The sequence below is a fragment of the Rhipicephalus microplus genome, unplaced genomic scaffold (genome assembly GCF_043290135.1).
Source record: "Rhipicephalus microplus isolate Deutch F79 unplaced genomic scaffold, USDA_Rmic scaffold_18, whole genome shotgun sequence".
NCBI lineage: Eukaryota > Metazoa > Arthropoda > Arachnida > Ixodida > Ixodidae > Rhipicephalus > Rhipicephalus microplus.
In genome coordinates this window covers 7,453,133-7,479,222 of record NW_027464591.1, presented here as the reverse complement: position 1 = coordinate 7,479,222, position 26,090 = coordinate 7,453,133, and the positions used below count along the sequence as shown (strand labels likewise).

General features: G+C 43.4%; 1 protein-coding gene across 1 annotated transcript in view; it reads left to right on the top strand.

Moving 5' to 3' along the window:
* The window catches only part of LOC142785106 (calcitonin gene-related peptide type 1 receptor-like), a 65,854-nt gene that overhangs the window by 30,369 nt on the left and 9,395 nt on the right, over positions 1 to 26,090 (top strand). The window contains exons 3-9 of the mRNA XM_075883536.1: positions 10,795 to 10,850; positions 18,568 to 18,703; positions 19,295 to 19,405; positions 20,313 to 20,398; positions 20,963 to 21,125; positions 22,066 to 22,185; positions 22,787 to 22,893. Coding sequence (XP_075739651.1) covers positions 10,818 to 10,850; positions 18,568 to 18,703; positions 19,295 to 19,405; positions 20,313 to 20,398; positions 20,963 to 21,125; positions 22,066 to 22,185; positions 22,787 to 22,893 — 756 coding nt within the window. The 5' untranslated portion in view covers positions 10,795 to 10,817. The remainder of the gene's footprint in view (positions 1 to 10,794; positions 10,851 to 18,567; positions 18,704 to 19,294; positions 19,406 to 20,312; positions 20,399 to 20,962; positions 21,126 to 22,065; positions 22,186 to 22,786; positions 22,894 to 26,090) is intronic.

The following is a 26,090-nucleotide window of genomic DNA, read 5'->3' as shown; positions in this document are numbered from 1 at the left end:
CGTTTCAGTGGCCACAAACACTGGGGAGACTAGACTCAAATGGTCCGCCGCGGTAGAACAGTGGTCAGGGGGCTCGGCTGTTCAGCCGATGGTGACGGGTTTGACTCCGGTCACGGCAGTCGCATTTCAATGGAAGCGAAATGGTAGAAGCTCGTGTACTGTGCGATGTAAGTGCACGTTAAAGAACACCAGATGTTATAAATTTCCGGAGCCCTCCCCTACGTCTTCTGTCATAACCGTATCCTCGTTTTGGGGGCAAAAAACCCCAGATAACGATATCACGAGATGCAAATGGACATCTAGAAACAAAATGCGGACGTCAAGGTGAGCGCCGATTTTCGATTACCAAAGGTTGTCGCCCGCTCTCTCGTGTATGCCTTCTTTCTTTGTTGCTAAGTTAAACTATACAATAACTTTGCCTATTGCGCCTAAAACAATAATCGAAGACAACACCAGGAAAATTCACCTGTATGATTTGATGTGTAATTTGATACCTCCCTGCCTTTTCTCTCTATTTCTCTCTCTGCCTCTCTTTCTGATACCTTAACTTCTGCTAATTTTTTGACGTTTAGTTCTGCATGTTTCTGTACAGATTCGCAAACTAATCACGACACGCAAGTTTGCTGGATGTTTCAAGTTTCAAGTTTGATTCAACAACGATGTCAGTTTACGGAAAAGTGCGTACAGGATTGGTGATACACACAAGGAGCCCCAACGTTAGAAACTGTCAGGGGGCCTCCCATACATGGTGTTAACGAGAGAAGAAACAAAATATACAACATTCAGTTGTTACGGTATCTTCAGTAAGAAAAAAGCTAGCATGTAGCTAGCATGTTAAACTCTTGCAGCTTATGTATTGTTTTGCTATATTTCAAAGTATCTCAACAGTACGTTGTTCATCAACAACGGTGCTCTGATGATGATGGCGGCTTATTTTCATTTGAACAGGGATAGTGCCATTGCATTTCATAATAATGTAAAGAGAATCATCATTATAATACTGCAAATTTGCTACCGACATCGCTACTAGTTGTATGCGGTTATCGATCACGTCCGACATGTTCCGCTGAGCAGCGTGAAACCAATGTCGTGAAGCAAAAATGATGTGTCGCAGGTGTTAGCATGAAATATCTGCAACCGAAAGGACGTCTCATTGTATGCATAAACAAATGTGCATGAAATATATGCGCATAAACACAACCTGGTGAGTTTCTTACGAAAAAAACTCCTTCAGTTCACTCCACTTGGCATTACAAGAGTGGGCCATAATGTGTCAGCAAATATGCTTAGATATGAAAATGCTTAACAGTCGAGAGTGTTTCTTCAAAACCAAACTATCGCCTATATGTAAACATAAAATGTGGACACATATCATGTGGACCTCTCCTACGAACACGTTTAATAATGCTGAAGTTGAGACTCCAGATGCTCTTCAGTGCATTGTGGAATGCTTGCGAGGTCTCAGACGCACCCCATCACTCCCCTCGTCTTGCCTCGTTCGCCCAGACGGTAGCGTTCAATATCCTGATAAAGCATTCATGGCGGCAGAACAGACGAAAAAAAAATCACTGACATACGAATATGGCACACTGACTTAGCACGTGGAAAATTAGCACGACGTTTCGGTACAAAGCACAGACCCTCGACATGTATCACTTTCGTAGACCAGTGTTGGAGGAGGTGCCGACAGCGCGCGAACGACGGCCTGTCCACAGCAGGCCGCGGAACACGCACACGTGCTTAACGTTCGCGCCACGCGCACATACAAGCCATCAGGAGTCCCCGCGAAGAGTGAAAGATTCATTCTGATGCGCCTCCTCGTAGCCATTACGCAGCGAGTAGGCTGCACGCTTTGTTGACTCTATCCCTGCCAAGGCATGTGTTGTGGGCCGAGGAATCTCTTATTTATGGCACAACGGTCTATGCGGGTATCTCAGGGTGCAGCTTATTCCGGGCCCACTTTCGCGCACGTGTCGCCAAGAGCCTGACCACGAGCCTTAGTTGCACGTGTGATGACAGTAGGTGGACGCGAACTCCTCTTTTGTTGCCACTGCATCAAGAACAAAACATTCGCCTTCGTGATATATTATTGAGAATCGCGACAGTCGAGAACGTGATAAATCCGCGACTGGGTTTGACGCTGATTACTTCTACTACTACGCAGGAGTGCCTCGAGGAGTGTCCTTTTATATTTACTTCACTCTTATACTCCGCATGTAGCGAGAATAAATACACACAATTTTTTACAGCAACAAAAAGGAAACTTTCTTTCATAATGATATTACCACCAAGCTTGAGAGTCGAACCGCTCTATAAAAATCAGCGCTCGCACTAATCTTTAGTTCGTTATTTCCGGCACTCGTAACATTATACATGAACATCGGCTTGGCGGATTGGTATACAGTATGGCTTGCTTGAAAATGTTAGATACAAAAAAGGCCTTGTTTTGGGACCCACTGCAGACGAGGCAATATTTATGTGGCTTTTTGAAGAGTACATTTGAGGAAGTGCGATCAGTTAGACCCACTTGTTTAGAACAACATTCGCAAACATTCGTTACCGCGTTTCAACGAACTTTTAATGCCACAACCTCATTAAAAAATTTAGGTGTCCTGCTGCCTTTTACGGTTCCAGTCTCACGCCAACAAAACTGTTTTTTCTTGAAGTAGGTATTGCAGCGCCTCTTGCGTTTTACGTTTCGTCATTAAAAGAGTTGATGTCACTGAAATCATGCATGAACCACCGACGTTCATATTAGTTGACTCCAACATATACTGTGCTATATCCCCTAACAAAGAAGTTGAACCTTACTTAGTATATTGCGTATTTATAATTGTGCAGCGTATTTTGAGCGATATAAATGTGTCTCGTATATTTGGAAGCACGTACCTCTAATTTTGCTTTCACGTTCCAGCAGGTTGTGCGTTCTTACGCTACTGCGGCACTAGAAACTTTTACACTACAGGTTCAACACTAAGCGCTCATATGCAGAGATAGATATATGCGGAAACGTATAAAATGGTTTAGGCAAACTGTTTTCTTCAAGATTTATAGCTTCATGTAGACTACTGCGTCACAAGTTTGGTTCAAGTGTTATTACGGCCTGCTATGTGTTATGTATTTCACTAAAAATACAAAAAAAACTTGAAGAAAGAAACAAATTTTAAACCTTTACCTTGTCACTTATAACGATGCATCGCCAGCCTTCTCCGTTACAAAAATAATAATAAGGCGTGGTGTGGCTCCTACAGATGCAGGCTGACATAAAAAGGTAAGCTGAAATATTTCGTAAACAATGACGATCTGGTGCTTACTCAAAACACATAACAAAAATTGATGATTCGCTTCAGTGATACGGAACGAGGCATAGATCCGGGAACCTGACAGCATTCCTAACAAACAGCAATTTACTACAGTGGTTTTGGTGAGATCTTTGCGTTCAGCGCTGTCCTCAAAGTTGTATCATGTCGTCATTCACAGGAATCTTGAAACCGTGTACTGCTTTTACACACAGAGACACTATGAAATGAAAGGACTCTGTGCTTGCAAATGATAAAAAAAAGCATGTGCGTTTGAATGACCTTTACACGGTACACATAATGCTGAACCCACATTCACAAAAAGTTTTTTCCCCTAAAAATGTTTGTTGGGGAAAATATTTCAGCCAGTCCATCGCGTGGCATGCCGTTAGCGAAACTGACTGACCAGTAACAAACCGTACTTGCGGAAGTTATGTGCATTAAGCCCCAGAAGGTCGCGTGGAGCCCCGAACGTCACTGCGCGATTTTATAGCTTCAGCTATATAGGTTTGGGCAGTGATGCGCCTTTTTTTTTGCATTAGCAAGGATGACAAACATTACTGAGACATAACTGGACGGTGTCACCAGGTCAAACATAAGCTTCTATTGTGTGCTGACAAATTATATTAGGGTAAAGGTACATGAGCTAAAAAAAACACGCATGAGGATAAATAAAAGCACGCAAGGCATACATCAGTTATGCAGTACGTACGGGGACATAATGCCTGTATGACCTGTGCGTGACATTTCTTGCCAAGCGCAGAATGAACGTTAGTGCTGAAGACCGAACTCAGCTCACTGTCACGACAAATTCGCATTGGAAGTTTGTAATTACTTCGCGGAGAATTTGTGCGCAACGGAACGAATATTTGCATAATACGCCAAAAGGGCGTTCCGGGACATCTTAAAGACAAACTCTTGCTCTCATAAGAAAAGAGAGAGAGAAATAGAAAGAAAGAGAGAGATAGGAGACGTATTTGTCACGCATACGCTGCCACATTTGAATCAGTCGAAGTTCTTGACAAAAAAAAAGAGCTCTTTTACACGAAGAGTTGACGAGGGGCATACGGCGACGTTTTTTTTTTTTGGCCCATTTACTCAATTCGCAATCAGGAGGGGTCATGGTGATTACAACATAGGCTTCGAATACAGCTTCCAAATATTACTATCAAAGCAAGGAAGAACAAGAGAGAAGGCAGGGGGGTTACCAGACACATACCTGGTTTGCTACCAAAGCTGGAGAAATAGGAAAGGGTAGTATAACGATGAGAAAAAGGAAAGAGAAGAGAGGGAGACAAAATAGTGTCAGTGAATGGGCTGACGCGCATGCAGCGGTGGCACAAAACAAAAGGTTAAGGCATTCACATAGGCCCTTTAGTTCTCAGAAAGCGTGAGAGGGCTTTGACTGCTATTTGAACCGATGAAACACGGCGACGGTGCTCCAGCATCTGCACAGAGAGTGGCCGATCGTCAAATTGTCGCAACGTGCCAGATAGTTTCTTTTTTCTCGGATGCAAATTGAGAGCAACGACATAGCAGATGGCCGATCTCTTCTTCGGTGCCGTAGACCTCCATTTTCGCAGTGTCGGTCCCTCCAATGAGGGTTGTATATGCTCTCGTGAAGGCGACCCTCAACCACAGCCAACAAAGAAGTGAAGCTTCACGTCGACAAAGTCCACATGAAGGTAGAAGTTCTATTTGAGGGTTTATTTGAAGGGGGGAGGGGGGGCTTGTATGTCTTATGCTTAGGGTGTTCCACTCCTGCAGCCAGAGACTACGTGCCAGGGGACGAAGTTGTCTTGCAGCGTCTGTCTTTGGCAGAAGAATCAGAAGGGTGAGCTCTTTTTTGGTGGAATGTGCGAGCCGCGTTGTCTGCAGAATCATTGCCACTGATCTGACAATGACCAGGTAGCCACTGAAAACGGACCTCGTGACCTGTTTCTGAGACTTGGTGGAAAAGCTTGACAATCCCGTACTGGAAACATCTTCGAAAAACTGACTGCATGTTGTGTGAGCCCGGTTCTGAGTCGGAAAACACAGTCCATTTACTCCGTCTCTGGGATGCGATGTACTTTAGGGCACCGCGCAAAGCCGCACGTTCCGCCGGCGTAGACGTAGCGACAAGTGACAGCTTGATTGGCAAGGTTATTCCTCAAGCTGGTATCACAACAACACCGCCAAAACTAGACGCTGTGTTTGAACTATTCATGTATATGTGTACGTTGGCACTATAAATGTCTTGCAAAAAAAACAGGCTAAATTATTTTAGGGTGCACAAAGGCAAATTTACTTTCTTCTGCATTCCTGGTATTGAAAGACGTACTTGTGAAAGGGCCAGGCACCACGGAGGATACACCAGCTTCTCCGCAGGCGTATAACCTGACGTAAAGGATGCACGATGCGCGTAGACAACTGTATGAAATGTAGTATGGGGCCTCTCAGTAACAAGGCTCACCGTGCGGTGAGAAGGGTTCCTAGCATATAAGTAAGCATCCTTTCAACGGTGATGTGTAAACCAAGGGATTTTCGAAGAGGCTTGGCTTGAATGTTTCGGAGCGTGCGCAGGCTCCTTTTGCATGTGTTAGATATTACAGGTAGGCTGCACCACAGAAATTCAATTAAAATACCTTGTACAGCTGTAACATAGTCTCGACGGACACGCCCCAAGTTTTCTCGGCAAGGAACCTGAACAAGTGGCTAATGGCAGTCAGCCGTTCTTTCACGTAGTTTACGTGAGGCATACAATACAGGTCTAGGTCGATTATGACTTCCAAGAACCTGTGACTGTGGCTGGGAGACACCACCTGGTGAACGCCACGACTGCACACTTCCCACTAGCGATCTCGAGCCCTTGTTTACGTAGATAGTGCAATGCCGCTGATTCTCCCGTTTGAAGTCAAGCGCGAAGTAGAAGTCAAGTCACACCTGACGTCCATACACAGAAGTCATCATCATAAATTCAAAGTCGTATGCTTCTTGACTACTTGCCAACTAGTCCAATGAGTGTTAGGTTGAACAACATCGGTCTTAGAACTCCGCCTTGCTGGACTCCTCGGCTACCGTACTCGGGCGACGGGCCATTCTCTGTTAGCACGTGAAATTACCTACTCTGTAGGTAGCTCTGGACCCACATATATACCTTACCACCGAGTCCCACTACTTCTAATGCACTGAAAATGGCTTTGTGGGTGACATTGTCGTAAGCCCCTTTAACGTCAACAAACAGAGCACCAAACAATCGTTTACAGGCCTTCTGGCGCTCTACTCATGTCACCAAGTTAACTACACTGTCAATTGATTAGTGGCCTCGTCATAACCCGGACATGGCATTTGGATATATTTCGTAGAACTCTAAGTATCATTCCTGACGCGTTAGAATCATTCTCTTCTTGATTTTTCGCACACAGCTCGCGAGGGTGATCGGGTAGTAGAAGAAAATGTCCAAAAGCGGCTTGCCGGCTTTGAGAAGTGGAATCAGGCAACTTGACCTCCATTCATGTGGAACTATATGCCAGTTTGTCAGTAGTCGCTGTATAGCAGCAATAGTGTCTTACGAGCATGATCTCCGAGTTTACACCAAGCGTGGTAGGCGATGCGGTCAGGTTCTGGCACTGAAGAACGTGTACACAAAGCAAGTGCAGCGTTCAGTGGAAATTTTACAAGTCTTAAGTACAAGCAAAGATTTTTCGGGTAGCAGGCTTTGCCAAATTGCAGGCTTTGCCAAATAAAAAGTCTCTTCAACTTTTGCCGCTGGACATTCCCGCATGGTGTACTGCTTGCACTAGTCTGTTATTTACGTACTGCACCGAGACTTCACCACGTATACTTGTGCGCTGGCGTCTGATTTTTTTCCTTCTTGCTGATGTTATTTGTCGCACATTCGCGCATGTTTTCTATTTATTAAACTTTTCGTAATCAAAGGCATACTCCAGTCACAATTTTATAGTTTCGTCTTTAACTCTAGGTATTACTTTCATAGCTGGGAAAGGCAAAACAGCTCCAAATAACGGAGTTTGAGAAAGACGGAACACAACACGGGTGCTTTTGACAACGCTCGTACTTCGTCCACTCCTTCTTATGTGGTGTCCAAACTGCCACTAAACGAGACAGTTATCCCTATTTATCAGTCACTAAGCTCTAAGAGTGTCCTTTGTCATGTATGTTTAACGTCAGATTCAATTCGGTAGCCCGAAACACGTCGTGGTCGCCATTTTTTACAGACAAGTTGTCCGCATCATTCTCAACTAGCGATTTTGTAGCGAGCGCGTCTAGCGTTCCTTCGCGTAATCGGTACAATTCCTTTACTGAGCCGTATAGCTTCTACAGTAAAAAAAAAAAAAATTGGCAGATCCCACGTACCTGGGAATCGACGTTATGCGAAGCATGCAGAGGGAAGGTGACCGTGTTGCAATTTTTTTATTGTCTGACACGCCATGAAATGACGCTAAATATATCTACAAACGTTGGACGCACAGACATATGTTGAAGAGTTGCAGATGTTTATATAACCAGTTCTTTGCACTTGCGCAACGATGCCAACGGGAACGTACGTATTAGCAACACCAGAAGCTGATATGAAGCGCTCATGCTCGCGAGGATGCTGGCCCTGAATACTGCCACATAAATCAACTTCAGCGCATGGCAACTAACTGCAACTGACGTTAACCTGACGTGACGGGTGTATGAAAAAAAAGCACATGTGTAATGTCTATAAAAGTGGGTAGGCAGCACTGCAAGCACTATTGAAGTTTCACGAAGACTAGCGTCTATTTGAACAGCAGTTCCGAGACCATAGCACTGTGGTAAAATGCTTCATTGCCACGCAGATTGCTAGGGTTCGATTCCACTTGGGACCCTGAAATTTATTATTTCCATTCGTCTTGTTGACGCTACCGATTTCGGTTATTTGTCAACGCTCGCACATTGAAACTGCCCATGTGTGTTCTCATCGTTCCTGGGTAGATAGTAAGTGTCAATCACTTGTGGCACATGACCACATACCAGTGGCACATACCTGCCTGTGGGTATGTGCCACTGTCTGGCGGGACGTGTTTAATGACATACGTGACGGTATTGTGACATTATTGAGGTCTTGAGCAGCGCGTTATATTTGTCAAACCATCTTAATCTTCCATGCTAATTTTGGTTCACGCTAAGTTAAGGGGGTGACCACGAGAGCATCCAAACGTAAGCGGCTAGATAGATAGATAGATAGATAGATAGATAGATAGATAGATAGATAGATAGATAGATAGATAGATAGATAGATAGATACGCTCAAAGTCACCGAAGTTTGCTAAGAAACGCTTCGCATTTAAAACAAAACAAGAATCAGGCGCACCCGCATTTCACTTTCGTCGATTCGCTTCGCCCTTTTCCTCTTCCTCCTCACCCACTCACCACTCACGTTCACGTTCACGCTTTACTATGAAGAGCTTTGGTTATATTGTGCTGATATCAATTCGCATCAAATTATATTCCTCATATCGTTAAGTGATAAATGGCATCAAGGGAACTACATGCACTTCCTATAAAGTCACGTGGCAATCTATTTCACTCTGTGGAGGTAGTTTAAACGCCGTGCTGTCAATCTTTAGGTCACATGTTCGGTGCCAAACCACAGCAGGTGCTGTACGGCGCGGCTAAAGGCAGTAACGCACGCGCATACTCACCCGTAGGCACCCGTTAACGGTGCCTAAATTATCAAAAAGATCCATAGCTGCTAGAACTGAACCCAATATCTGAAGAAAACATACAGAAGCGATGAGTTACAAGTAGCGAATTATCAAATATTGTTGTCCTTGCAGATATTTCAGGAAGCTCAGTGGCGATTCCCCTCTTACGAGAGCATAAGCGAGATATATAAAAGGCAGAAAAAGCAGCTGGTCGCAAAGAAGACGCTGTTGACAGCAAGACTCGAAGAATGATCTTACGAGCGACTTCCGAAGCCGTTACGACACAATGTATTCCTTGCCCTGAAAAACGGGCAATGTATTGAGGAGAGACATTGCCAACAAAAATAAATCGGTGAACACACCGTAAAAACTGCCCTTTTTTAGCTTTTTTTTGGAGAGGTCCTTCACACCATCCATGGTGCACATGTATCGATTTTACCATCGAGAACATCCATTACCATAACATCCATTACGGCGAAATAATGCAGTGGTGTTCAAAAATATCAAAGGGGGCTTGCTTTAGCTATTGTTTGCAACAGTCGCCGGAAAGAAACCCATTGAAGGAGCTCGTGCACCTACTGACTCTATTGCGACAAAGCTAAGATCTCACTGGTACAGTGCTGCGGCTTTTATGATGCTTCGCGACGCAGTCGAATCGGAAAAATACCTACTTCCGCAGAATACAAGTGGCACGTGTCTGAACACAACGCTAATGTATCTTACATATTTTTCATGGTGTAGCCCTTAAAGTGCTATAGAGGAAGTGGGCTGACAGGGGAAAATATACGCTAATAGCGTAGAATGACAAAAAGAAAGAAATAAATAAACAAGAGCAACTCACATTTGCACAGGATGTGTTTTGATCTTAAGTTATGATCCATGGCGGTAAAAACGGTATTGGCATAGCGAATAGAGCAAAGTATACAAGTACTTCTAGTCGTCAGTGGTGTTCACAGTTTTACAGCGCGGCCCTATTAGCGAACAGAACACTAGTGATCAAGCCCTCTGAAGTAATTATGGGCATATTTGTATATATTTTTGTATATATGAAGTTAGATGAGGAAATTGATGTTTCCATTAATGCCTCAAATAACTCACGTATGCCTATTTTGCTTTGTAGATAGCGCTGGCTGCTGAGCACACGTCACCAATAATTACAAATCATTCCTTAGTATTCTGTATACCGTCATCATACCCTCAAGTAGCCAGCACGCATCGCTACAAATGTAGACCTACCTTGTAGCTTTTATGAGTCACGAAGATTAATGGCGCAAGATGAACTGTACGTTCAGTATATCAGACTCTACGTTGCGTAAACTACTTCAGGTACAAGACTGAACAGCCTGACTCGATGCGCACAACTTCTAACAATCAGGAATACATAAAAGACGCCTTGTGGGATTATTTTTATTGTCGGTTATGAGGGGTTGGAAATGAAAATGGCACATTTGACACGCGGCTTGAGTTTGGAGTTCCTCGGTTCTTCGCGAAGCACAGTCTGTACAATACGCAACCAGAAAACGCTGCTTTCTTCTAAGAAGTACTCAAGTGAACAGAACATAAGAGATTACTCGGCTGTGTATGTGAATATATTGTATATGTGGTCATTGTACATACCTTAATCAGCACTTGACTCCTGGCGTAGCAAGCCGTACTATAAACGAGGCTAGGCTCTCCGCGATTACAGTCAAGCACTGCTGTATATCTACCCATAGCATAGCATAAGCTCTTCCGTGCTCGTACTGCTATGGAATCTATGATGGCACGAGGCCGACTTGAAGACGATGTTTTCTGGATTCGTGGTCGTTTGGCTTTTGCAGGTTCGACAACGCAGTCCTTCGTAATGACCAGGGAGCGTCGGGCTTCTGTCACATTGGTAAGAAATATGTTGTGCTGGTTTCTTTTTCTATATCTTAGCAATTTTGCATGTTTTAATTTGAAGACCTTGCCGAGTATTCATATATTGTGTACTTTGGCTGCAAATCGGGAAACCAGTAGGATATTGTGATATTCTAGTAGGATATTGTGATATGCTAGTAGGATATTGCGAAGCTACGTCAAATCACAAGAGTGACCACACTGCCAGTCTATGCGTGCAGGCAACCCCAGTTTGTCCGCTAACGTGGTTTACCGTAGAAGTTATGGTAATGTTTATTAGGGATGTGAATGATAGCAAGCTTGCTCAGTCATTTCTTTATCTCTTCATTGCCCTTCACCACTGGATTTGCCGGCTGCTGCGCTTCGCTGAATAGTCATTCATTCATGGCAGCCTTCATACAATGAGAAAAAAAAGAGACAAAAAGAGGGAAAGAGAAAGATAAAGTGTGAACATGTAACAGAGAAGTTAACCGAAAAGTGAATATCTAGTTTTGTATCCTGCAATGTGCATGGGGTATGATAACACAGAAAGGTAAGAAGAAAAATAATGACAAAATGCTAAAGCAAAGAAAAAGCAAATACTCACATACGCAAGGATCCCGCATGGTTGTTAGATGAGGCTGGCTGATTGGAGAAACCTGAAAGTTTTTTCACCGCTTCTCGATTACCAGTTAGAAGGTCATGACCTTTTAGATTGCTCGAAAAGCGGCTGGTCATCAAGTTGAGTTAAGGTTACCGAAAAGAACATCCGTGAATATACATAGCAGTTTTCTCCGTAGTTAAGAGGCCAGGGATAACTGTGCCATTTTTTCTGTTGTTCTTGACGTACCTTCAAAAAGAATTTTAGCTTACGCTTCAGGTGTATTTTCATCTTTTCGAAGAAATCTTTTGCAAATTTCAGTTTTACCTTGAGGCAGCTTGTTTGTACTTTCGAGCTTTGCTTTATTTAGTGATCTTCTGTTTTGAAGAAGTTTTTATTTTGTGGCATTAGCTGCTTTTCTGACCATTTTGTGCATCTCAGAGTTTTTGTGCATCTCAGGTTTTTGCTTCTTGCTGTACTTCAAAAACCTCTGTGATATGCATCAAAAAGTGGGAAAGAACAAAAGCAACTCCTTGAAAACGTAATCGAAGTCATCTATATCGTACATGAAAACACTATCAAATGGTTGTTTACGTGCATGTCTTCTGGAAACGTTTCACTTTTGCACCAACAAAGCCGGGGTCACTAATGCCTGGACATTCATTTGTGCAAATAATAACATTTTGATCATCGCTTAGTAAAAGACACAGGATAGCGTTAAAGCGTGTTGGTTCGTTCACACATTGCTGTAAGCCACAGATGCTCATTAGTTCTGAAAAGTTAGAGCAAATTTGAGTTTTCTCTGGGGCTACGCTGTCGGTATCCCATTTCATACTGGGCAGATTGAAGCCTCATCCTAGTATTACGCAGTCAGGCATATGCGACAGCATGCTGAAAAGTTCAATTATTCGTTTATTTCTGTGGTTAAGTGGGCGGTAAATTGATTGAAAAACGATATGTTGATACCCTGGTGATATTACCAAGTGGCACCATCATAATTCAGTTTTATTATCTAAAACACCTTCACTGGTAAGGGATCTTGAAATAAAAGAAACACCCGTCCACCATGCCTCTCTTTATATTTATGATGCACTGTGAAGTCAGGTGAAATTGTTCCACATATGATACTGTGTTATCTAACCGTGACTCGGTAGCCATGGCGATATGTTCTTCCACCGTTTCAAGCAAAACAGTAACTTCATAAATTTGATTCTTGAAGTTCGGACAATTGACAACCTACAACTATGGTGTAAAACTTTTCTTCGCGCTACATTGCGCATTCCACAATAAGCCAGAAAGTTTATCACGTCATTCACGACTATATTAATGTGCATGCGTCCGAAGAGGGACCGGTTGGTTCATGTCAGTATCCCAGGCGAGTGCTTGGGGATGGATTATCAGCTTGTCTTCGCTTAAGTGGCCTCGGTTTCTCTTGCCCAGCTGTTTTTCTTTTTTACCTTGCGCCCGAAGCTGCCAGAAGTTCCGTATAACTGCCTTGCCGGAATCTTCTGACACGCTGCACGTCATTCTTTGAATTCTAGGCACGTATTCATGCGTATACGTGCCCAGCCACATATACGCATGTAACAATATTTAACCTTAAGATAAGCTGTTTCCGATAATGCTAGAGATTTGTTTATTGTGCGAAGACGGTGCACAATAAATAATATCAGATGGTCAAAACTAGGGCAGCTTTCGACTACGACGCGTCTCTTATTGTGAATGTGGCATGTAAAGACACTGATAATATATCCTTCGAGTTATAAAAAATATATTTACTTATTGATAGTACGAAGATATCAAACACTACAACCATACACATTACTTCCTTTTGGTTTTTTCATCTTTGCTTTTACCTTAAGTATTTACAAACGTCAATCACACCGACGCTCACTACAGGGACTACCTTTGACGAACTTTTATCCACAAGGTATTTTCCTGTCGCAGCTTATGAGATAGGTTGGCGTGAAGAAAAGTGGACAATCCCTAAAGGAGCCGAAATTCGTGCGCTGCCTGCTTGCGCATTTTTCAGCATTATGTCCCTAAAAACTTCTTACAGTTTACTGCACCTTGTCAACCTTTCCTGAGAAACGTACGAAATGGAAGCTTTTGTCGTCGCAAGCCTGTAAAGAACCGGAGAAGGAGTGCTTCTGCACCAGGCTCGCTGGCACCTCAGTGGGAGTTCTCTGCTCAAACTTTTACGTCTTCGCAGTCTCGAAATCATAAAATATGCAGCAATTTTTCAGCAGCAGGGACGCTATTATACTTCGTATATATAATCGGAGAGGAACTTTATCTTTATTCTAGCCTTCCTACAAAAATATCATAAAGAAGCCCAGCCAGGTTTTCGCATTTCCTCGATATACCTATACTCCCTGTATGCAATCTTTTGACCACAGGGAACCCTTACACTTTCGTTACCACCCTTTTGAAACGTCTCTTTTTCTTGGACATAGTAAAACCTTTTTCTATTTTTGTACAGTTTATTTCCTATTTATGCTTGCTGTGCTCTGTACATGGCATCCATTCCGGGTTTCGTCATCCTCCAAAGCCGGGAAGCATTAGGCCGATTGGCCATGGATGCTGCGTTTGCTGCTTCAATCCGCTGTATACTGCCTTGCCATAAAGTTTGTTCTCTCAAACACGCGTTTCTTCTGCATTTACTTTTTACATTGCGTTTTCATATCTAGTGCCGTTCCATTCCCTGCCGACTGGGCCCCTTTTACGGCTTTTTAAGCAGCATAACGGTCCCGTCACTGTTACTACAGTTTCCGGGTTTCAGAACGCAGGGTTCGCTACTCATGTGTTATGCGTGGGACAGTTGAATCTCTTCAGGATCTTGTCAATTTCCATGGAGAGAATGCAGTTCGTAAGGGAAAGAAAGTGGATTGCTCTTGCTGAGCACCCGCTGAACGATTTCTGGGCAGAAGAGGAGTCGACAGAAGGTTACTACTACACAATTCGTGTTTTAGTTTTGAAATAAGGGAAACAAAATAATTTATTGGTTTCTAAGGGGAGTTAAGCAAAGAAAAACGAATGTTCAAGAATGAACCGACTGCTTTAAAGTTATAGGCAAGAAATTCGAAGACGGGAGTCGAAACGAGGCAACAGCGCATAGCAGCCATGAGAATTCAAGCAGCAGCTGGCGTAATTGGCGCTGCCTTCGAAATCATGAAGGTTGCTTCTAGAAGTTGTAGCGAAATTTCTAAGATCTGAGGGGGACCAGATGTCACTTTCTACAGTGTAGTTGGTTTCGAATGCAGTCGTGTAGCTGCAGAGCAGATAGGTATATTGTGTAGTGGGAGTTAACAAGTAAAGCCAACCTCAAAAGCGAATTGTATACGTTTGCTCACCGTAACATTTGATGGCATGCGCCCGAAGCAAGAAATAGCTTGTGGTTAGAAGAGAGTTCGTTGCCTCGTGGACTATTCCGCCATCATGAAGACGTCATTCCCTAACCCGGTTCACAGCAGGTAAATAGATAGCAGCAGTTATTGGGGTCCAGAACAATCATCATACGGGAACAGGACACGTCATTCCCTAACCCGGTTCACAGCAGGTAAATAGATAGCAGCAGTTATTGGGGTCCAGAACAATCATCATACGGGAACAGGACACAATGAAAATATGAATTATCCAAAATATACACGAATGCTTTTGTGGAGAGAAGGTGTTAGGCTACACAGAGCACCACTTCGTAACAACACGGGTCGTGGCCCTGTCAACCACCAAATTTATCGACAAGTGGAGTGACCACTAGAACCGTCAAACTCTTGGACCAAGGTCAAACGCTTGGACTGTGTGAACCTCACCACATCAGGATCTAAGTGATTATACTTGTGTCGTGTAAACATTTTGACAGGTCTCGGATCTTTGATTGTACATCCTTGTCGCTCATTACATTACACGAGTGAAATTTCGGCCTGTCTGAACGGCAGAGTGCCGCTAGCAGTCATAAAAATCTCTTCGCGAATACGAAAAAGAACGTGTTTTCCATTCCTTTTATAGTTTCAATATCCTTGATGCACATCTAAACTGGCGCCATGTTCTAGGGAAACAACGTTTCGAAGCAGCGTCGCGGTAAAGAAACTCATTTACATCGTGTGTGGTCCCCCTCGTGTTTTACATCGTATGCGGTTCTCAAATTGCTATCGATGGTATATTACCCACAACGCGCTGATAATAAACCTTATAAACCAGTCTACAATGACTCAACCAAGTTACTGACAACCAAGTGACTGAACCAAGTTAATGCAAGTCGTTTCCGTCTCCACGCAGCAGCCGTAACGTTTTGTTTATATTTGTTGTTAACTGTGGTCAGAGTCGTGTTCTAATTGTCTGCATGTCCGCTTATGACTATGCGGGATTTCATCCAACTATCAATTTCAAGCCAAAGACAGCTTAGAATAAAAGAGCATGTTGCCTCGACAGTTCAGATAGTAGAGTACCTGTGCGTGGGAAGCTGCGGAGGGTCCTGGAAGGTTCAACGCAGCAGTTGCGAACGTCTTGCACCGTGGAAGCAATCTCACTTTCAGTTACACCTTAAAGCCATCGCTCACAAGTTTTCATCTGTCCGTTTTTTTGTTTGTTACGTGCGTGCCTTTTTCTCTTGAGATGGTGGAAGTGTATAAACGAAACGGATGATGTCTTCACAAAACACGACATATTCCAGATTGAGTTTTGTTGTCAGTAAAACGTTCGCGCACCGCTCACGTTCCCGGATTCGAGGTGACTCTTTCTAGCGAGTTCGCGAGATGTACGGAGCTTTGCGAGAAACACCATCGTGTACCCTTTTCGTATTGCCCTTCGTATTGCCCTCTCGTACTGCTTTGCTTTCATTTCGCTCTACTTTATTGGTTCTAGAAAGAGTGTCTTCTATTCGGGGTGCTGCGTCCTGTCCATTTACCGTATCTTCTGTTTTTTTATGTGGACTGCGTAACCGGCACAGAATGAGAAAAAGTTGTTCTATCACGTGATAAAAACAGTGCTCGCGAACACTATCAACGTCAACAGTGCTCTTGAAGGTATTGTTAAACTAATAAAGAAGTCGCAGCTTTGCCTCAAAGGAGAAGCAATGAACGCGATAGCAACAAATTGGAAGGTCACGCGCAGAATGGCAAGCAGATCGAAACGTGCTTTGCGTTCCTCACGCACAAATGACATACGAAACGTATTCACAGGTACCGATGAACGAAAATAACTGTCTCAGTTGCTACTTCGCTGTGTCTGAAAAGCACGCCTTATTTCGCAAACGGAGACTGAGTAACAATTTCAGTGACCTTTGCGAGCCCCGTAACTGCAACAGATTCGTCCCGGTGAAAGCCCAAGGCCAGCTAAGACGTACGGTCCTACCGTACGTCTTAGCTGGCGAGATACTGGCGAGATACTGGCGAGATACTGGCGCGCGCGTTAGCGCCCACCCTGCATCATCTCCGCGGGGCAAAGTACGCGCGAGAGATGAGAGCGCGCGTCGTGACGATGTGGCGACGCGCGCTCATTGAGCCATCTTGCTGGTAATGCTGAAAACACGATAGTTCCCCCTGAGATGCCCGTCAGCAGCGGTAAGCGGTAAATATATATAGCTTGCTGTTTGAATGTTGGAGGAGGTGCTCTTTCGTGGCTCAGTGGTTAACACCTCGCACTCACAATTCAGAGGAGCCACGTTCGGTTCCACGCTGAGGTGCTTTTTTCTGAATTGTTTTTCTTTCATGCGTTTTTATGCATATAGTTACGTATACACGTACGGTGAATGACGGCGACACCGACGCTGACGCCTGCGGCAAAATCCAGTTGAGAGTGTCCATATAAATAAATGACCACAATAAAATGACTATCGACCCACAGAGCCCACATTGCGGCATGTCTGTCTGTCTGTCTGTCTGTCTGTCTGTCTGTCTGTCTGTCTGTCTGTCTGTCTGCTACTCTGTTCGGAGAATCCTGACTTGAAATATATACTGGGTATTTTAAGAAATGTGCCCAAAGATGTACAAAGATAAGGGAAATAAAATATTTGTCAGCAGCTTTCCGAACAAGCTGTTCTGTGGCAACATACATGTGAATATTTTTGGAGCGTTAAACTATAAGAGCTGTTATTTTAGTAGTAGTAGTAACAATAATAATAATAATAATAATAATAATAATAATAATAATAATAATAATAATAATAATAATAATAATAATTAATTCGTCACTACGGAAGTAGTTGTAGAAATAATGAGTCAAGGTGTTACTTCGTTTGGACGAGGAGTGTGGTCGAAGGGATGAATTCAAGTCCCTTTTAGGAAGAGCCCTTAGGTACTTTGAGATTTCGAAAAAAACGCGATTCGTAATAATAAAACTTCACCAACTACGCAGTTATTGTTTGGCAATGCGCCTTGGTCAATTAGTAATTACTGTGTTTCTAAGTCGATGAATAGGTGCTCACCTAATCGTTAAAGTGTCAATGAGACATGTGAAGGTATGCTCAATTGTCATCTAATTGCGCTATTTTTAGCAACGTACTATTGACATGCACATTTTGTTCCGGCTGATAAAGAAAGCACGCAAAATATGAAAAGTAGCACATGAATACGCTCGCACCCGCAAAAGGTGGGAGCATATAGCCCTGACTTTCTACCTCACCATAATCCTGTCTGAGGGCCCTGCTTCCTTGTGAGTATAGTCACCTGTCGTTTTTCAGGATACGTGGGCTGTTTTCATCAACCCCCATTTCGCCCCCTCCCCCCACACCCCTCCCCCCTAAAAAAACGAGCACGGGTTCGGTACATAGTGGCGAACAGCCCAGTTAGATGTGATTTGAAGATGTCAACGTTTGCCTCATTGACATTTTGATGAATTGGGAAACATTTGTAAAGTTAGAAATATAATGAGCACTACTTATTAAGTCACACTAGTAAAAAAAATTACAGGTGCCTACAGAGTACAGCCTGCACTTGGTGTGTTCCACGTAACGACGTTCGTCTTGCTTTAAATTATAAGCTACGTCATATCTGGAACACCCCGTGTAAGTCAATAAATGAAGACAGCCCTAAACTGAGCAACAGGCTTTTTTTTCTACTTTGTCAGTTTCATCTCAGTCACCCGCATTCCCGTCACCTTGTACATCATATTCGACGGTTTCTCTGCTTTCACACAGATACTATCCACCTGCCTGCTGCCCTGGGGTTGCCTCAGTGTATTCGGTTCCCGCACCGAACGGGTGTTCGCCCAGCTGAAGGCGTTGCGCGAGTGCGAACAGCGGGCGTTTTTCGAGGCCGGAGACAATGACACTGGTGAATGACTCATTGCTATTTGGTTTCATCACGCTGGTCTGGCTAGTTACCGCTAATCGCTAATTAAACGACAGGTGGGGTGATTTTCAGAGTTTGGTGTGAGGAATTTACAGTGGCGACGATAGTATACCCAGTGGAGCACGCTACATATCTCACGTCTCACTGCGCAATTTAAGCGGGTTTGAGCTTAAGAATAAGCACACACGAGCATGTGTAATGCAAGACAATAAAAAACAAACCCCCAGTTTAGCAAGGTGTGGTTGAACAAAGCTAAGCCCAAGTCCTACTCTACAAAAAGGAGCCTCTACATATTGAAAGTGTTTAATTTATGTAACTTAAAATGCACGCGAGACCTAGTGGCCCCGGCCTGAGAAGAAAAAAAATATATGGTTAAAAAGTTTATATTGCAACAGTGTTTCAATATTTTTAGAAATACTCGGAGAGAGTAGACATGCTGAAGCCTGCTTTTTGTTTCTGCGTACAAAAATACTTTCATTTTCGCTCCAGTATACGTACAACTTTCTTTTGAAGTTATCTGGTAAGAAATCGCCACTCAAGTTTGATTAAACTTTTAATTTTTCCCGTATGCAGCTGGATGTGACTGGAGGTTTGACGGAAGGCAGTGTTGGCCACCAACGCCGCGGGGAATGACGGCTAAGGCACCATGTCCGACACTGCTGCCTGGCAACGTTAACGTCTCGGGTAATAAGCGCGTTCACGTAAACTCGATGTGACATTATCAGATCAAAGTGGAGTAAACGAGAAATGTTGCAGTGCACCCAGCCTGTTGACAGTTTGTCCATTCATTTTCGTCTTTTACGCCTTTGCTTTCTGTAACGTGAACGCTAAGCACGAATCTAAGCTTGCTTGCTGAATTCACTGGTCTCATTTGTGGAAAAACACATGCGCCACGTGGCAGGTTGCACAAACACGCCGTGAAAACCGGCGTCATGCACTTCCATGCCCGAAGGTAATGAATGGCAAGCTATCCTTGAGGCACGCCAGAGACCACGTCACTGACCACTTATCTCACGTGAACTGAGTACATTTAATAACTTTTGTCTGTGCTCAGTGCCGTCGATCCGATACGTGGTGATTAGCGGTGAAAACGAGTCTATTACGTCCTTGCTGGGGTGACGAACCACGCATATGTGCGCACGTGCAAACAATCTCCCATTTTATCTTAGGTGTCCTGTGTAGTTTGGTGCCAGTGCCGTTATGTGACAATAGCACAGTTACCCAGTTGATGCATACTAATTAGCGCTTGCTACTTAACCGTTCTTAGTCAAGGTAAAAAGTAATAGCACCCCATTAAATTCAAGTGATCCGTTGAAGTCATCACGTGAGTTTTTTCATGGCGTAACTTGAATATTAACATTTTTATTCGCTACTGTACTGGTTTGAGAACGGGTTAGAGCCCATAGTTTATTAAGATTAGCCATGTACCTTTTTCATAGAAGCTTCATTTGCTCTTATTCAAATGAAAACGGTAACGCAATACCTGTCAAAACAGCAGTATTTAGGCGTGTTCGGGGCATTACTTGCTTATGTTTGTACTAGATGTACGCTTGCTAAGAATTTTTTCTTCTCTATTGGGTTGTGAATGCAGCTACCGCTACGTACCACTGTCTCATAAGGGGCTCCTGGCAAGACGAAATGGGGAACTATGACGCCTGCACAGTATCGCCATACTTTGTGAGTATTAATTTGTGTGCACTGGCTAACTTGTTATGCCTCAAGCAACTCACAGCTTCGAAAGTGTTCTGAAATATGATAATAATTTACGTGTAACCTCCTGAGAGTTCCACAATATGTTGCCCACCTTAACGTGGAACGAAGCGGGCTTCCAATACAGGACAAAGCACCATTCCACTTTTTAAGGCACACTGACATACAGCAAACGTTCCACCTTCGTTGTGTTGCCACCCATCAGCCCCATGAGAGTATAGTCTATGTAATACTGCATTACTGTAGACAGAATGCACATCTCATGTTTCATACTCATATGACACGGCAGGCACATGACTACGGAATACGTGTCACGTGTCTACTAAACAACGTCTATTTCTATTTCGCTTACAGCAAACGTACTGGCGTTAAGTCAGTACAAATTATGAAATTCAATGAACTGTGTTTTTTGGTTATTCGTCGAAACATACATTCCTAACTGCACATTTACAAAGGTACCCACGTATTAAAACCGTATGTCTAATTTAGTGGCCATTATTCTAGGGTATTTGAAGCATGGTGTCTTTCCAGGACCCCGAACTGAAGCTTCTCCTTGACATCGCCGAAGAAATCGGAGAGTACGTTCCTTGGGAACAGAGTTCTCCTAGAGGAGAGAACTGGATGTGGCAAGAAAAGATCGACCACTTCAAGCATTGCCTAGAGCACGTACTGCTCAAGCCGTTTCCTGAGCTCGGTGAGCACTGATAGAGGTCGCTTAACGAGTTCACCTTTCGCACCTGTGGTTTACTGCTCTCTTTTTGGAAATGACCCATTTCGCTGTAAGCGGCAGCGAAATTTTTTTTTATTTATCGCGTCTGTTAAGTAAGCACTTTGTTGCTGTAAGCACTCTCAGTTGCTGCGGCGTGAAACCTGGACGAGCGTTAAATAAGGTGGAGGTGATGCGCGCTCGCAGAGACCACCAAAGCAATGGCAACTCGAATGCCACTATGGAACCTAACATTGCGCTGGGCTACGCATTTCTGCGGTATAGCTTATACCAAGCGCGACAGTATGGTGAGAGCTTTGAACCGGCCGTTAGAGTTTATGCCACAGACAACTGCGTGTTTGAAGCTGTTTTGCGAAAAGGTGAAGACTGTCTGGGTAGCAACAGCAATTGCTGTCTTGACGAAGTGTCGAAGTGTGAAGTTCATTGACATCCTCTTTCCGACGGCTTTTTGTCTCCTGTATTGTCTCTTTGACTGATATGATGGATTTAAGATTTTAATAACTCACGCCAAGGTTCTTTTCTCGTTTCAAGCGAACAGTAACATACGCGCATAATTGGAATGATGCGTTAATATTCCAAACAAGTTCCGAAATCGTATATGAATACCGGCCCCGCCGCTGTGGTCTATTGGCTAAGGTACTCGGCTGCTGACCCGCCGGTCGTGGGCTCGAATCCCGGCTGCGGCGGCTGCATTTCCGATGAAGGCGGAAATGTTGTAGGCCTGTGTGCTCAGATTTGGGTGCACGTTGAAGAACCCCGGGTGGTCAAAATTTCCGGAACCTTCCACTACGGCGTCTCTCATTATAATATGGTGGTTTTGGGACGTTAAACCTCACATATCAATCAATCAACCAGTATATGAATACTGCATAACTTTGAACGATGCCTTCATTGATTTCCTTCGCAGGAGCGAACGAATCCCTATGCCCACGAACATGGGATGGCTGGAACTGCCGGGATGACACCCCACCTGGACAGACTGTGTTCGCACCATGCCCCCGATTTGTGGCCGGATTTCTGTCTTCTAGTGAGTGAATTTTTCAGGCTGACCACTTTGGCCACAAAGGCGCTCCCGAGGAGTGTGCTCGTGCTTCGTTAAGAACGATACAGCAAAAAATCCGAAAAGGTATCTAGTTGGGGTAGCTTCAAGTGCACGGTAAACAGGAAGAGAAGAAGGTTGATAGTATTGCCCATAAAATCAAACTTCAATTAAATTAGTTCAATTTGATATTTCTCATATAAGTCAGCGAAGAATATCGAATTTGACGAATTCAGTGCATAGAACACTGAGGAGAACCATGTTTCGTAAAACAGTGCTAACGGCTGTTTCTTGACCACGTCAGAACTTCATACTGCAAAGTAGAACGGTGTGCTATACGAAGTGAGAATGTAGGAAATTCGCATATCTGTGCACTATTCTAAATTAGTATTTGTGCTCCGGCGTTTCAATAAGTTTGTTTTAGTAAAGCTGCGGTACTCTTCGCGAACAGCGACTAATCAATATGTCTTAGTGATATCACTTTTTTTCCTCTTGTGCGATTGAGTGCGATCTGGCACTGACAGTAATCACTTGATGTTGTTTTAGGCTAGAGCCTTGAGCTCACCGTCGTATATATTTTTCCCCACAGGGCAAGCGCACAAATTATGCACGTCAAACGGAACGTGGTTCCGGCATCCCGTTACTGGTCATGTGTGGTCCAACTACACTGCATGCGTCGACACTCACGACCTTCAGGTAAGTGTCTACAGGCTTGTCCGTAACATCCATTTCATAACAACACGAAGGCTTCTTTTCTTCATTAAGACACGTACTTCTTCTAAACTCGTATCTATTAAAATAACCTAGCAACATTAAAAGACCTGTTTTTACATCGTGTGAGGTGTAAAGATTGATTTGGACTGTGTGGTCTATACTAGCCGTTTTAACATAGTGATCGTTCCGCTCTCTCTTTTTATTACAAATTGTTCAAAAATATCTCCCAGCGTACCTTGTTCCTCGTTCCTGTTTCCTTCGTGAGCTTGACCACTGACTATTTAAACGTCTATATGTATTTCTTTGTGAAAGTTGCGTTTTAAATTTCATTACTCGAGTCAACTGACGTCTTCATCTTTTTCAAGCCTTATTACTTCAGGAAGGTGAGCGTTACGTGAATAATTCTGGCCGAATGATTTTATTCGCACGCTTGAAAAAAGAAATATGCTGAGTGCTCATGGTGAAGCTGTTTTGCAGCAAATCAGTTAGGCGGCTGATCGATAAGTTGACTCACCGGAATTAACCTGGGATGTTGTCGCGGCAACGACGATCTCCATCGCGTAGAGATTCTTTTGAGTGCACGGGCTTTTTTTTTCATTGGGCAGCTTCCTCTGCCGAACTAGCAAATAAAAGAGTATGACAAGTAGTCATCAGCAAAATGCAGTGCATTCACATTCACCAAATTAAAAAAAAAACGTTTTTGATCAGAGTGTAAACGTATGCATGACAGCAGAGTGACTTGTTCGGCGAGTTGGTTCATTCTTAACGTAGCTCATGGCACGACAAAAAAACACGAGAGAAGGACAAGCGCAAACTATCAACAAAATTCATTAAGTTACATGCCACGTTACAATCACGTTAATCACGTTACATACCACCGAGATAGATTACTTGAGTGCTTGCCACTAAAAGTACTTATTTTCCGCTAGTATGACTTGTGACTTTGTTGACCTGTATATATATGTGTGTGTGTTTTTTTCGAATAAACTTAGTTGATAGTTTGCGCTTGTCCTTCTCTCGTGTTTTTTTTTTCGCGCCGTAAGCTACGTTAAGTATAACAATCGTTGGCAGGTATAGTCACCCAAATCTTTTACGTATACGATGCGAGTGACGAAGTTTTCAGTGTATCTTTGCCATAACTGAATCACTCCAAAAAGAGCGAAGAAGGACATACCCACGAAGCACACTGCCCCGCCGCGGTGGTCTAGTGGCTAAGGTACTCGGCTGCTGACCCGCAGGTCGCGGGTTCGATTCCCGGCTGCGGCGGCTGCATTTTCGATGGAGGCGGAAATGTTGTAGGCCCGTGTACTCAGATTTGGGTCCACGTTAAAGAACCCCAGGTGGTCAAAATTTCCGGAGCCCTCCACTACGGCGTCTCTCATAATCAAATGGTGGTTTTAGGACGTTAAACCCCACAAATCAATCAATCAATCACGAAGCACACTTCCTAAAAACAATTTTCCGGAACTGAGTTTTATCATATAAGGCTGACACACAAAAAAGTCACCCCTGCGCCTAATGTTCAAAGATTTGGGTGCCTCTGCCATTTAACTTGAGATATAACAAAGAAGTTAGGAATGTAATATTTTTCATGTGCAAACTTTCGTGTCGCATACAAAGTGGCATTGAAAAAACTGGTTCTTCCAGGTTTGATGAAGACAAAAGGGATCGTGAAAATATTGAAAAAAAAAGAACCTTTACCGGAGATGAGTACCGCTTTATAAGTTCGATGCCACATGTAGCATACTGTGGCATAGTGAACAGAAAAAAAATTAAATTTATTGAGCGAGAGTCTAATCTCGTGTAGGGTGGAGCAACTTACCACGGTCCCGACGGGTCACATATGCTTTAATTCATTTGAGAACTTAGCGCCTTGTTCGGACATTGAGAACTCAAGGTGTTGTTACCGCTGGTGTTTTGCGTACACTAAGTTCTAGCTATGAGTCATAACTCACAAGAGAGGGCGCTTTGCGATGTGCTCTTTGATTTCCTTAGTTAGTCTTAAATGAAATAAAGAAAAGGAAATAAAGCCACTCTTTTTGTCAATTCATCAAAAACGCATTTGCTGCTTATTTGACCTTAGATAAACCGGTCTGTATAGAACTGGCAGAGCTTTCGAAGTTAATTATTAGGCGTAAGGTATGCGATGTAAGAAGGTATTACATAGAGAAAATTGAACACGCTCTGAAAAACGGGGGAAGCGTCAAAGCAGTGAAGAGGAAACTCGCGATAGGCAAAAATCGAATGTATGCACTAAGGGACAAAGAAGGCAAAATAACTACCAATATAGATCGGATAGATAAAATAGTGGAGGAGTTTTACAGAGATCTGTACAATAGCCGGGACAACCACGACCTTAATACTATAAGAACTGGCAGTAACCCAGATGACACCCCACCAGTAATGATAGAAGAAGTCATAAAAGCTTTGGAGAGCATGCAAAGAGGCAAAGCTGCAGGTGAGGATCAGGTAACATCAGATCTGCTGAAAGGTTGAGGAGAGATTGTGTTAGAAAAACTAGCCACCTTGTTTACGAGGTGTCTCCTCCCGGGAAGAGTACCAGAGTCTTGGAAGAACGCTAACATCATCCTAATACATAAGAAAAGAGATGACAAGGACTTGAAAAATTACAGGCTGATCAGCTTGCTCTATACAAGCTATTTACAAAGTTAATGGCTAATAGAGTAAAGAAAACATTAGAATTCAATCAACCAAAAAAACAAGCAGCATTTTGAACAGGCTACTCAACAATCGACCACATTCATACTATCAATCAGGTAATACAGAAATGCTCAGAATATAAACAACCACTTTACATAGCCTTCATAGATTACGAGAAGCCGTTTATTTCAGTATAAATATCAGCCGTCATGCAGACACTGCGGAATCAGGGCGTCTATGAAGTATATATAAACATCCTGGAAGAAATTCTGGAAGTACCTCAGTAACATGCGCTTTGCCGATGACATTGCATTGCTGAGTAACTCAGGGGACGATTCGCAACTCGTGACTACGGAATTAGACAAGGAGAGCAGAAAGGTGGGTCTTAAAATTAATCTGCAGAAAACGAAAGTAATGTACAGAAACCTTGGAGGAGAACAGCGCTTCGAGATAGGTAATAGTGCACTTCAAGTTGTAAAAGACTATGTCTACATAGGGCAGATAATAACCGCGGAGCC